Genomic DNA, 12,503 nt, shown 5'->3' with positions numbered 1-12,503 from the left:
TTTGCACTTTTTCCCACCATTTCAATCTTTTTCCAATGCTTATATTTGCCTTCTATTATTTTCCAACTCTTGCGCTCATTTGCTGCACTTTTCCCTATGCTTCTAGTAATTTTCCCATGCCTTCCCTTCTTCCCCTTCCTTTAAGTGTTCTCCTACACTTGCCGTATCCTTGCCACTTATTTCCACTTGTACAACCTCGTTAAAAACCCTGTATATCTCAATAAAACCTATAACCATTTCTTACATATTAAGATGATAGCTAATGTCTCTTAGCTAGGCATGCACCTAGATGGGGAATAGAACAATTTCTTTACATTTTGACTGCAATTAACAAACAGTATTAACTCCCTTCTCCACTCTTACCACTCAATGCTGCACCCACAGGGCAGGAAGGTCGGGGGTGGTAAATGCATGTAGGCAGAAAGAAGCCCATGTCAGGAACCTAAGCACAAGAGTCCCACGTGTTTTGTCTTTTCATGGAGGCCGGTTGGGGGTTGGCGTCACATGAAGCTGATGGGGTGTAAAACGCGGCTGTTCCCATGTGCTGACCTGATGGTCAAGCAGGTGGCCACGCTGGTGAGGAGAGCCTCAAAGTGGGAGCAACTCGGGGAGGAGGAGGACTCCAAAAAGAGTGAGGAAGTGATGGCCTGGGATGGCAAGGAATAGCCACGGGGTGATGTGGGAAAGAGAAGCTCAGGGAGGGAGCAGTGGGATGCAGGGAGCTCTGCCTTGGGGTGAACCAAGAGGCAATCGAGAGCACAGGGGCGAGGATGGGGCTGGCCTCGTGGTGGGTGTCAGCTATGGAGCGCCTGACGAGGGGCAGCCTCTGCAAGGCCCAGGGAGCGCAGAGCTGTGGAGGGGACAACTCGTCCTGCGCCCCAGGGACCTGCTCAGGAGTGGGGAGAGGAGGTGCCTGGTGTCCCCATGGCAACTCCCAGGGCTTTGTGATGGGGGTGGCATCACACCCACAGGCCACTGTGATGGGGCAGTCCCCAAGGTGACCGTGTCCCTGCTAGGGTCTTCACTCTGAGGATTGCGGCGCAACCAGCAGGGAGCAACTCCCCTTGGTGCCCGTGCAAGAGGTCCTCAGAGAGGTTCCTAGAGATGGAGAAGGAGCAGCAGGCGAACGCCTGCACCTCATCCATGGAAGGGAACTCCAGTGCGCAAGAGTGCACGAGTGAGGTGAGTGTTGGGGCTGGAGGGAGAGCTGGGAGGCAGGGACAGGACCCGCATGGAGAGCACAGGGGTGGTGGGGAAGGAGCCCTGGGTCAAGATAGCCGGGCAGGAGCTCCTCCAGCGAGGGGACGTGCATTCCTGGGCACGGAAAAAGCAGCCTGACCTGCACTCTCCATCTGTACTTGATGCTGGTGATGTTGCACCTCAAACACTGTGTTCAATTCTGGGCCCATCACTAGAAAAAGTAAAAATAAAAGCCATGGAGGCACTGGAGTGTGCCCAGAGAGGGGCACCAAAGCTGGTGAAGGCTTTGGAGCATGGACCCTATGAGGAGTGGCTGAGGGAGCTGGGGTTATCTAGGAGCCTCAACGGAGACATTATTGCTCTGCGCAAGAACCTGAGAGGTGGTTGTAGTGAGGCAGGGTTGATCTATTCCCAGAAATAGCTATCTATAAGACAAGAGGGAATGGCTTCAGGTTGCACCAGGAGAGGCTCAGGTTAAATATTAGGAAAACTTTCCAGGTGGAAAGAGTGGTGAAGCATTGGAAGAGGCTGCCCAGGGAAGTGGTAGAATCGCTGTCCCTGGCAGACTTCAAGAAATGCGCAGATAAGGCACTTTAGAGCGATGGTTTAGCAGACATGGGGTTGAGGGGTTTACAGTCGGACTGAATGGTTTTGAAGATCTTTCCCAACATAGTGATTCTATGATTCTTTGATCTGGACGCTCCAAGGCCCGCATGAACCCCATGAGCTCTGTACTGAGGGCAGAGAGCAGGTCCAGGCCACGCACAGCCGCATTGTGCTCCGCCAGGAGGTTCCCTTCGACACGAGGCTGGGGTTTCCCGTCATTTGGAGCTGCTCGTACCAACACAAGTGTCCCCATCACGGGCCTCCTTCTCCCCACAGGTGGGCCAGCAGGAGCTGCCCGCAGCAGTGCAGCGCAGCGGGAGCCCGGCTTCGTCCCACCAAAGGGACCGGCTGTCACCGCTGCCCGGCCCTCAGGGCTCATGCACCTCTGAACACGGCATCGCACAGGTACAGAGCTGAGCGGCGGTGGAGGCCGAGCCGCTGCCTGACTCCCCATGGGGCCGAGAAGCAGGCGGGACCTGCTGGGAGACACCAGGAGGTCTCTGTGCCCGGCAGGCCGAGCGCTGCTCTGCACGGCAGCCTGCACGCACCCGCCTCGGGCTCTCCGAGGAGCTGCCTTTGCCCAAGGCTTGCCCATAGGCACGAGCCCTCTCCCCAGGCAGCCTTTGGGAGCAGGGCAGCAGCCACCTGCATGGCAGAGCCATCGTCAAGGGGGTCAGAGGCTGCAGGAGGTTTCCCATTGGGAAGGATGGAGGGACAGAACAAGGACAGCAGTAAGGACTGCCTTTGTGGTGGCCTTCATTGCAGGTTGTGGAGGAGAAGGCCAGCGATGTCCCCTCCACGGTGCAAGAGCCGCAGCCCTCCACCAGCCTTGGAAGGCCTCAAGAAACGCCATCGCCCTCTCCACGGGAGCCAGCACAGCCTGGTGCCGACGGTGCTCGGATGGAGCTCGCTGTACCTGTGCCCCCACACGTACTGGCACGGGTCATCCATCAAGACGCCCAGGCAAGATCATGGCAGCTCCAGAGCATAGAGTGGCGCCCCAGCACATCATCCTCTGCACCTCAGACAGGGCCCGATCCCTACAGTCGTCAGGGAGGACACCAGTGCAGCATTCCTAGCTGGCTGAGCTGGCCTAGCGGACTAAGCTGTCCAAGTGGGCCAGTGAGAGTACGGACATCACGGACACAGCAGCAGCCCTTGGAGATCACGTGCTACCTCCAAGGAAGGCCAGTGCACGTGCATGAAGACAACACTGCACGCTACCTGGCTGTGCTCAGCATCAGAACAGAGCCGCTGGAGGAGCTGGAGAGGAGCTGCCTGCAGCGCACTGGACAGAGCTTGGCCCAGCTCCGAGAAGGAGCTTTTCCAATGAGGGAGCAGAACCTGAGAGAGAGGCAGGACGAGCAGGAGGAGGGCCGTGGCAACCGTTTCTCCCTGACGCTGGCAGGATCACTCAATGCCAAACCCAAGGAGGTGAGTGCAAAGGAGTGCTGGGCCATGGGGGAGCCCTCCCGGTGCTGTGGCCAGCAGCTGTGCCGCGTCGTGCGGGACAGCCAGCTTGTCAAAGCACTGGCGGAGCCCCACGAGGCCTTTCCTCCCTTAACAAACCTCCCTCTCTCCTTCTAGCTCCTCGCCAGAAACTCCTTCTATGACCTCTGGAGACCAGAGATCACGCGAGTGGAGCTCCTCAAAGGCGCAAGCTGCAAGTGGGAGGTGCTGGAGCGGCTCTATGCTCACGCCCCAACCCGGGAGGCGCCGAGAGGCCTGGGAGCACTGCAGGAGGAGAGAGTAGAGGACACTGATGAGGAGGAGGAGGATGGGGAAGAGGAGGTGGAGGAAATTAACTCTTTGACCTGGGTCAGAGCCAGCCTTTGCAGCCCGGCTGTGGACCAGGAGACAGAGCACGAGAAGGTGCCCTGCTCGCCCCATGTCAGCACCACAGAGACTGTGAGCGAGGCACCTGGCCACATGGAGAGCCTTGAGCCAGCAATGCCCAGGGGCGGTGAGCCAGGAGCACCTCCTTTGGCCAACAGCTTTCTGCACGCAGAGGACAGCGTGCCTGTCCCACCAGCAGCAAGTGCAGGAGCAGAACCAGAGGCCTCCCCTGCATCCAGCAACTTCATCCAGCATGCAGGGGAAAATGCTCCTCCGTCTCCATCACTTCCTCCAGAACCTGCACCAGAGGCCTCTCCTTCGGCTGAAACCCCTTGGGATGAGATGAGCAGCAGCCCGTCTCCCAAGGAAACCCTGCTGCAGGAAACAACAGCAGCAGCTTCTCCGCCGGCTGCAGGCCCTGCTGCCCAGGTGAGCAAGCAGCATCTCCCCTGTCCTCACCATCCCTGGGAGCTGCCGTGGGAGCTGTGTGGGGGGTGCTCAGAGTTACCCCATTTCCTTGGAGTCCCCCTGCCCATGGCATCCCACTGTCACCCCCAGGCATTTATCCTCTGCCATGTCTCCATGGGGAGATGCCGGCTTCTCTCCATTTCCAAGTGCCAAAGACACAGGGATGAAGTCTGCTCCAGCCCACGTCGCATTCAGCCCTGAGGCCTGGATGCCAAGCGAGGAGGGAAGAGGCAGCCCCAGCAGCAGCCCCCTCCACACCAGGGCACCAGCCCCCTTGTGCCACGCACGCCCCTGGCTGCCTTCCTTTCTCCCTGCCCAGCCCTCTGCTATGGCCCCACAACGAGCCTTGTCCCATTGCCGTGCCAGCCGCAGGTCCCTTCCCTTGGGACATGCAGCCATGGGCAGCCTCCTCTGATCCAAACCCTTTGCCATTGTGCAACCTTGGGCACTGGGACCCTCAGCAGGGCCAGCTGATGGCTGACGGGTGCGTGTTCTTGCTCTGCCCATGCAGGTGGCCTTGGAGCCCCAAGAGGAGGAGGAGAAGCCCTCCTCCTGCAGCCCCACACCCGACGTTGAGGCAGGTACGTACCCGTGTGGAGAGCCCTGCTGGGGACATTGGCCTGTCCTGGCACAGGGGGTGGCACCGAGGCCGGCAGCAGGAAGCGGTCGGGAGTTGCTGTGCCGAGGACAGAACCCCTCGGGAAGCCCTTGGTGGCAGGGACAGGCAGGTGCAGCCCTGCACCCTGCAGCCCATCGCCCACAGCTCTGCTTCCCACCACAGGCATCGCCGCCCTCCCGGACGTTGTAGCTCCCCGGCGATGGCGCTCACGGCTCAGGACGGCGCTTCGAGCTCTGCGCAGAGCGTTCTGCTGCTGCTGCATCCCGGGACAGCGAGAGGAGCAGCGAGCGGATGCATGTTCCAGACAGGGACCCTGAGATGGGGGCTGGAGAAGAGCCGAGAGACAGAGCGACGGATGCTGTGTCCTGAGGGCTACAGAGATGCTGCCCTGTTGTGTCCTGTAGCACCCATGTGCCCAGAGAGACCATACTCGCCAACATCGCCCGCAGCCATCGCCTGCTTCAAATAAACCCCTTTTGTAGCTTTTTCTCCCCGTGTCAGTTGGTGTCAGAAAATCTCCAGGGAGACAAGTGGGGCTGTGGGGCCATAAGGCCATGGGGTGACTCCTAACTCCACACTGGTCTAGGTGGTTGGGGTGGGCAGGAGACCCAGCAGAATGGGGCTCCCCGTCACTGATACTGCTGGCACGCATCTGTGCTCTTGACTGGTTCTCAGAATGACCCCAGGGCTCTTGCAAGAGCAGCAGATTAGGTGAAACACCACCCAGGGAGTGTTCCTCAGAGGCAGAATTTTTCAGCATTTCTACTGGGAATCTTGAGAAGAATGGAATCATAGTCACCTTGTGCAGAGTGAGGACAGCTCGTCTGCCTGTCAGCCTGGATTCCAATGTCATGTTCCCACATCTCTCTGAACTCCATGACAATCATCCTAAATAAGTTCCCCTAAAAGGAACCCAACCCTTCCTAAGAGCAGACAAGTCCAGTTTCAAAACCTCGAATCTCCAACTTCTCTCCCTTTCTCAGGGCACTTGAGGGAGGTCTCCAAGCTCCACTTCTAGCCAAGAACATGCAGAGCTCTTTTTAGCTACCCATATACACTTCCCAAACCATTTTTTCATACTCTCAGTCTTGTAACAGGTGACAGGAAAATACTGGAATTAAAATTAGCACTTGGAGAGTCCTCGGGGTCTCTGAGGGAGGTGCCTGGGCCTGGCAGCTCTCACAGAAACCTCGGGAGACCAGAGGCCATCAGAGCTGCAGAGGGAGGCTGAGCAGAGAGGACAAGGGCACCTGCAATGGCACCAGCTGTCCAGGACTCCATGACCGCATCCCACACCAGTTCTTCTCAGTCCCACCTGAGAGATTACCTCTTCTACTCCACATGCTCCAGGATACATATCTGTATGTGTTACACAGGCCGCTTGGGATATCTGGATGCAGATCCCGGCAAGAGCTGAGGAAGCTTCAGGCCTGAACCTCAGTGTCCAGCAGGCAGCAGGCTCCAAGCTCCCTTTTGCTGGGGGGCATTCCTTCTGTCTCCTGCTAAAGCATTTGTACCTGTTCTCCAAGGAGAACATGCTTGGATAGAAAGTCACAGACTTCTAATGTCTTTCAGTCCTACCTAGACCATAAAAGCAGGTGGACCCATGAAGGACAGAGACCCAGTTCAGACCCTGTGGGAAAATCTCACAAGGTCCCTCCTGTTGGACAGGGAGGGGAATTACTACAGACAAAGAGCCTTGCAATCATGGATTGTTAATGGTGCTGTTCTCGTTACACCCTGCTCGCTCAGGCACTTGTTCATTTAGCAGCCTAAAAGGTCTTGCTGGGCTCCCTGGTCCAATGGTAGCTGGCCGCAAGTCTCTGCTCCTTGTCCACGTTCACTAGAGAAGATCATGCTCACAGCGGCACAAATTCATGGTGCTAAGTGCTCCATCTCCCTCCTCTTGGTTAAGGAGCTGCCTTTCTCCAGGGCTGCAGAGCTCCGCAGGTGTCAGCCCCTGCACGGGGCACCCTCAGCAAACCCTCTCGTCCCCGCCGCTGCTGCTGGCCCCTCACTGCTCTGGCAGCAGCGACCTCAGCGCCAGCCCCCGCCGTGAGCCTCCTGCTGGCCCAGCAGCTCCTCGGGCAGGGGGACCTCGCTCGCGCACAGCCCAGCGTGGGCTGCTGCCGCCGCGGGCTGCAGGGACACCAGGTTCCTCGGCAGAGCCGCCCCGGCCAGGAAGGGGCTGCTGACGTCACAACCAGCTGCGCGGCCTGGCCTATCAGGGGCTGCGGCAGCAGTGACGTCACCAGCCGACGCCCACGCGTCAGCACAGAGCCAGCCCTGCAGAGAGCAGGGGCCTCCCGGCAGCGTCCCCGCAATGGCCTCCGTGTCCCTGCCCGCTGCTGAGACACCCCTGGCCTCACAGGCAGCGCCTGCTGCTGCCCCGGCAGCTCCGCGCACACAAGGGACCTCCCCGCGTGTCTGCACCAGACGCCGCTGCCGGCCGCGCTGCTGCTGGGACAGGAGCGGCCTCAGAGCCCGTCCCCAGCCATGGGCCAGCGCTGGCCTCGCAGCTGCTCTGCCAGCAGGGACCTCCCAAGGAACTGCCCAGCCAGGCGCCTCTTGCTGGCCTGCCAGGGACTCAGCAAAGAGCAGAGCTCACGGTCACCCTCACAGGCGTGTATGGACCTGCTAATGCCTGGTGCTGTCCAGCTAGGAGCACAGACAATGTGATTCCCCCTCTGAAGCAGGAGCAGTGCCATGTGCCTGCTGCTGGCCTCCCAGGTGCTTACAAATATTGACTTGACCAACATCTGACCAGATGATCTCCAAATGTCCCTTGCAACCAGAGAAAGACACCTTCTCTCACTCAAACCCCCTTGAAGCTTGCTTATGAGCCAGCAATGTCCCCTTGCTGCCAAGAAGGCCAGTGCTCTTCTGGGGTGTAGTAGGAAGACTGTTGCCAGGAGGACAAGGGAGGTGATCCTGCCTCTCTACAGGTCACCTGGTAAGGTGACCACCTGGGGAGGCCACCCCTTGAGTCCTGTGTCCAGTGCTGGGCTCCCCAGTACAAGAGGGACATGAAGCTACTGGAGAGAGCCCAGCATAGGTCTACAAAGTTGATCAGGGAGCTGGAGCATCCCTCCTATGAGGAGAAGGTGAGAGACCTGAGCCTGTTTCAGCCTGGAGAAGAGAAGGCTGAGAGGGGATCTTATCAGCATGTGCAAATACCTGAAGGGAGGATGCCAAGAGCATAAGAGGATGGCCCAGACTCTTTTTAGTGGTGACTAGTGATGGCACAAGAGGCAACAGACACAAATCGAAGCACAGGACATTCTGCCTGAATTTGAGGAAAAGCATCTTGACTGTGAAGGTGACAGAGCACTGGCATGAGTTGCCCAGAAAGGTTGTGGAGTCTCCTTCTCTGCAGATATTCCAGACTTGCCTGGACAGGATCCTGTGCATTTTGCTGTAGGTGGCACTGCTTGGTCAAGGCGATTGAACTAGATCATCTGCAAAGCTCCTTCCAACCTCAACCATTCTGTGATTCTATAAATGGTCTCCACTGGAATAGATCAGCTTTTTGAGTTGTAGGGATCTGCCTGTCCCTCAGCTTTATTGTGAGTGCTGCTCTAGTAGGACAGAAGGCATCCAGGGTCATTAGACATGACCAAGGAAATGCCTGCCCTTGCCTCCCACTGAAGCTCTATCTCCAGTGATTCCATTAGGACCTTTAGGCCAGGAGCTTGCAAGCAGACCATGTCCATGCTTAGCCTGGTAAGGGGGAATCCCACCTGCCATGTATTTGTGGAGTTCATGAGTTAGCTGAATCCTTCTCCAAACCTGGCGCTTCTGAACAGACATGTGGAACCCCAATAAGCCATCCAAATAAGTCATCTGAATCATATATGCACCATGTGTCAACAAGATCCCTTCTTATCCCTGTCTGGGTGTCCTGCCTAGATAAGAGATGTAAATCAGGACTTCCCGTGGGACATTTCTAACTTTGGTAGAAAATCATTGTCTGATGAAATAAACTGCAATGTTGGAATCTGTATCCCTGTAGTCTCTAGAGAAGGAAAACAGGTTACTCTACTTGATGGAACATATCCCAGAGGGAGGAATCCCAAGGGACAGAGTAATTCATGAATTCAGCTGGGCTGCAGCTCGTGGCAGCCTGGCAGCACTTCCCAGAGACAGCCGAGTGCAGGAGCAGCTCCTGTGCCAAGAGCAGCAGGGCTGCGGGCACTGCCTGCTGCTGCGGACAGGGGAGGAGAGAAGGCAGCGAGAGGGGAATGGCAGTGTGGAGTGGGAGGACAGAGGAGAGCTCATGGTGGGAGCAATCTGTGACACGGTAAGTCACCGGCTGCAGGGTAATGCTACTGAGGTTTCTGGAGGGGTCTCCAGCACCCCTCCAGCTGATGACTTTTTTTTTTTTTTTGAGGATTGTTCTCCCTGCTTCTATTTCGCATATGAGGAGATGCTTCAGAACAGAAATTCCCTGTCCCAGCATCACAAGGTCAGGGCATCGTGGCTGCTTCTTCTGGAGCTGGTGCAAGACAGTGAAGGCAATGTGGGCACATAGGTTCTCCAGAGCACTGTTCTTCAGAGCAGTGTCCATGCGCCCCAGGGTGCTGTGTGCCCGGTGCAGTGATTCTGTGAGGATCAGCACTCAGCCTGCCAGGGCGCTGCAGGGAGAAGCTCTGGGTGGGAGGAGAGATCCCCCCTGGGCAGGTTCATTCTCCTGCTGAGAGGCTGCTGTGCGGGGTCAGGGCTGCTCACAGCTCAGCCTCACCCACACAACATATTTGGAAAGGGCTTTTCAAGAGGACACTCTTGGGAAGCTTCTATGAAAGGGAAGGGAATATCCAGAGGCTAGGATTTTGTTTTGTATCTTTGACAAGGCAGCAAATGAATGGGACATTTTAGGTTTAGATGCCTGAAGGAGAGCTCTGCAGTGCTGCTCGGAGGGATCAATAGGTCTACAAGGACCGCACAATATTCCTTCAACTGCCTTTTCACCTGTGGGCAGCAGCAATATCCCCTTTGCAGCTCTCCTCATTCTCATTGTGCTTAGTCTCACTCTGCTCTCAAGGGGAAGGGCTCCAGGGCATTTCTGACCTCCCCTGCAGTCAGATTTCCTGAACAGCAGAGCTGCCTCTCTCCTGCCATGTGCCCATTTCCCATTGCAAGGCACAGGGGCTGAGAACCACTGTCCTGGAAGTCCACACTGTCTGGGAGGTGCAACCTGGGGACGGTGCCGCTCTGTCTGTCTGTCCTCCCTTGGCAGCAGTCACAGTGTTTCTCCTCGTGCCCCTGCCTCTCCTTTCTGCTCTTGTCCTGGCAGTCAGCTGGGGCTTCAGCTACAAATTCAGATACTCACCCTGAGGTCCTGCCATGGAGGTGTCTGAAGAGGGGCAATGTGCCCAGGGTGCTGGGCAGCGTCATTGGAGGGGCTGCAAAGGGGTTGACTCTCCCTTTAGGAGACCTTGTGGCTGGCAGGACACGTGACTGTCTCTGTTGTCCTGCTGGGTTTGTGAGCTGCCCTCCATAAGTGGACTCAGTGCACAGAGTCTTTGCCATGTCAGTAGCAGTGTCCTGTTCTCTCCATCACGTATCCACCTTGAGCTAAGAGGGAGAGCAAAGTTAAATGAGTGCTTTGAAACCCGTCTTCTATGATCTCAACAGAGTCCAGGTTTGTTTGGAGGAACAAAGCAGATGGACTCAACAGCACTCCACACTGTACCCTAAGCAGCAGAGAGCCCATTTCCTTCTCCAGTCTGCTTAATGTTCACATTTTCAGAAATAGAGACATCTGTCTTTATTTGCATATCAATAAAGACATGCAAAGAACCTGACGAGATATGGTGACAGAATCTAAAAATTTCCAAATTAAGTAATTTTAAAACAAAATGCTAAAACCCCCTGCTGCACCCCAAACTCCTTGGAAGTGTGTGTGGGAATATGAAAAGACCCTTTATATTAAAGGTGGATGTCCTGTGACATCAACTCCGTAAAGAACAGATATCAAGAACCAGTCCTTTATACACATTGGCGTAGAGTAACTCAGGCTCCGGCTCCTCCCAGAACACTCAGGTGGAGCAGAGACTGAGGAGCTGACTGAAGGTGATAGTGAGAAGAAGGAATTACTGAGGGTTGGGATGCGGTCCAGAAGCATTTCTGTGAAAAATGGAAAGTTTATTTCAGAGAAAATTCTTCTAAGCTATTATTGCCTTTTTTCCATACACAGTTTTCCTGAGCTCAATGGAATAGATGTCCAACAGCAGCTCCCTCAATGAGTTCCTCCTCCTGCTGTTCTCAGACAGGCGGGAGCTGCAGCTCTTGCACTTCTCGCTCTTCCTGGCCATCTACCTGGCTGCCCTCCTGGCCAACGGCCTCATCATCACAGCTGTAGCCTGTGACCACCGCCTCCACACCCCCATGTACTTCTTCCTTCTCAACCTCTCCCTCCTCGACCTTGGATCCATTTCTACCACCGTCCCCAAATCCATGGCCAATTCCCTCTGGGACAGCAGGGACATTTCCTACTTGGGTTGTGCTACGCAGATCTTTTTCTTTTTCTTCTTTATCTCAGCAGAGTATTGTCTCCTCACAGTCATGGCCTATGACCGCTACGTTGCCATCTGCAGACCCCTGCACTATGGGACCCTGCTGGGCAGCAGAGTTTGTGTCAAAATGGCTGCAGCTGCCTGGACCAGTGGCTTTCTCTATGCTCTCCTGCACACTGGGAACACATTTTCCATTCCCCTCTGCCAAGGCAATGAGGTGGAGCAGTTTTTTTGCGAGATCCTCCAGATCCTCAAGCTCTCCTGCTCAGATGCCTACCTCAGGGAAGTTGGAGCTATTTTGGTTAGTCTTTGTTTAGCCTTTGGGTGTTTCATTTTCATCATGGTGTCCTATGTACAGATCTTCAGAGCTGTGCTGAGGATCCCCTCTGTGCAGGGCCGTCACAAAGCCTTTTCCATGTGCCTCCCGCACCTGGCTGTGGTCCTCCTTTTTGCCAGTACTTCATTTTTTGCCTACCTGAAGCCCCCCTCCATGTCCTGCCCAGCTCTGGATCTGGTCCTGGCTGTTTTGTACTTGCTGGTGCCTCCTACACTGAACCCCCTCATCTACAGCTTGAGGAACAAGGAGCTCAAAGCTGCACTGAGGAAACTGGTTCAGTGGGTACAATGCCGAGACCATCTGCATCTACTGCATGACTGACGATGTATATCTACTCATCCCCAGGGTAACTGGCATTAAGGGTCTTGCTTGCTTGCTTGCTTGCTTTCTCTCCTTCCCTCTTTCTCTCTCTCTTCCTCTCTTTCTTTGTCTTTCTTTCTCTCTTTCTTTCTCTCTTTCTTTCTCCCTTTCTTTCTTTCTCTCTTTCTCTCTCTCTCTCTTCCTTCCTTCCTTCCTTCCTTCCTTCCTTCCTTCCTTCCTTCCTTCCTTCCTTCCTTCCTTCCTTCCTTCCTTCCTTCCTTCCTTCCTTCCTTCCTTCCTTCCTTCCTTCCTTCCTTCCTCCCTCCCTCCCTCCCTCCCTCCCTCCCTCCCTTCTTTTCTTCCTCCCTTCCTCTCTTCCTTCCTCCCTTCCTCTCTTTCTTCCTTCCTTCCTTTCTTCCTTTCTTCCTTTTCATTCCTCTCTCCCTGCCTTCCTTCCTCTCTTCCTCTTTTCCTTCCGTCCTCTCTTCCTTTCTTTCTCTCATCCTCTATCTCTGTCTCTCTCGTTCTCTCTCTTTCTCTCTGTCTTTCTGTCTGTCTTCCTTTTTCTGCTTAAAGATAAAAGCTTCCAGTTAACACCACTTAACATCTAGAATCTCTCATT

General features: G+C 55.5%; 1 protein-coding gene across 1 annotated transcript; it reads left to right on the top strand.

The window, feature by feature from the left end:
- Positions 1-10,948: 10,948 nt before the first annotated feature.
- LOC148590835 (olfactory receptor 14A16-like) lies at positions 10,949-11,902 on the top strand. Its single transcript, XM_088538418.1, has one exon. The coding sequence runs from the start codon at positions 10,949-10,951 to the stop codon at positions 11,900-11,902; it is 954 nt and encodes a 317-aa protein (XP_088394544.1).
- Positions 11,903-12,503: the final 601 nt, after the last annotated feature.

This window comes from Tinamus guttatus, unplaced genomic scaffold (assembly GCF_059628265.1).
Source record: "Tinamus guttatus ecotype Peru unplaced genomic scaffold, ASM5962826v1 Tinamus_guttatus_pri_ptg001083l, whole genome shotgun sequence".
In the NCBI taxonomy this organism is placed as follows: domain Eukaryota; kingdom Metazoa; phylum Chordata; class Aves; order Tinamiformes; family Tinamidae; genus Tinamus; species Tinamus guttatus.
This window is presented reverse-complemented; position numbering and strand designations above follow the sequence as displayed.

Bases quoted from the DNA above. Each gene is read 5' to 3' on its own strand.
- LOC148590835 (XM_088538418.1), top strand. From the start codon at position 10,949: ATGTCCAACAGCAGCTCCCTCAATGAGTTCCTCCTCCTGCTGTTCTCA.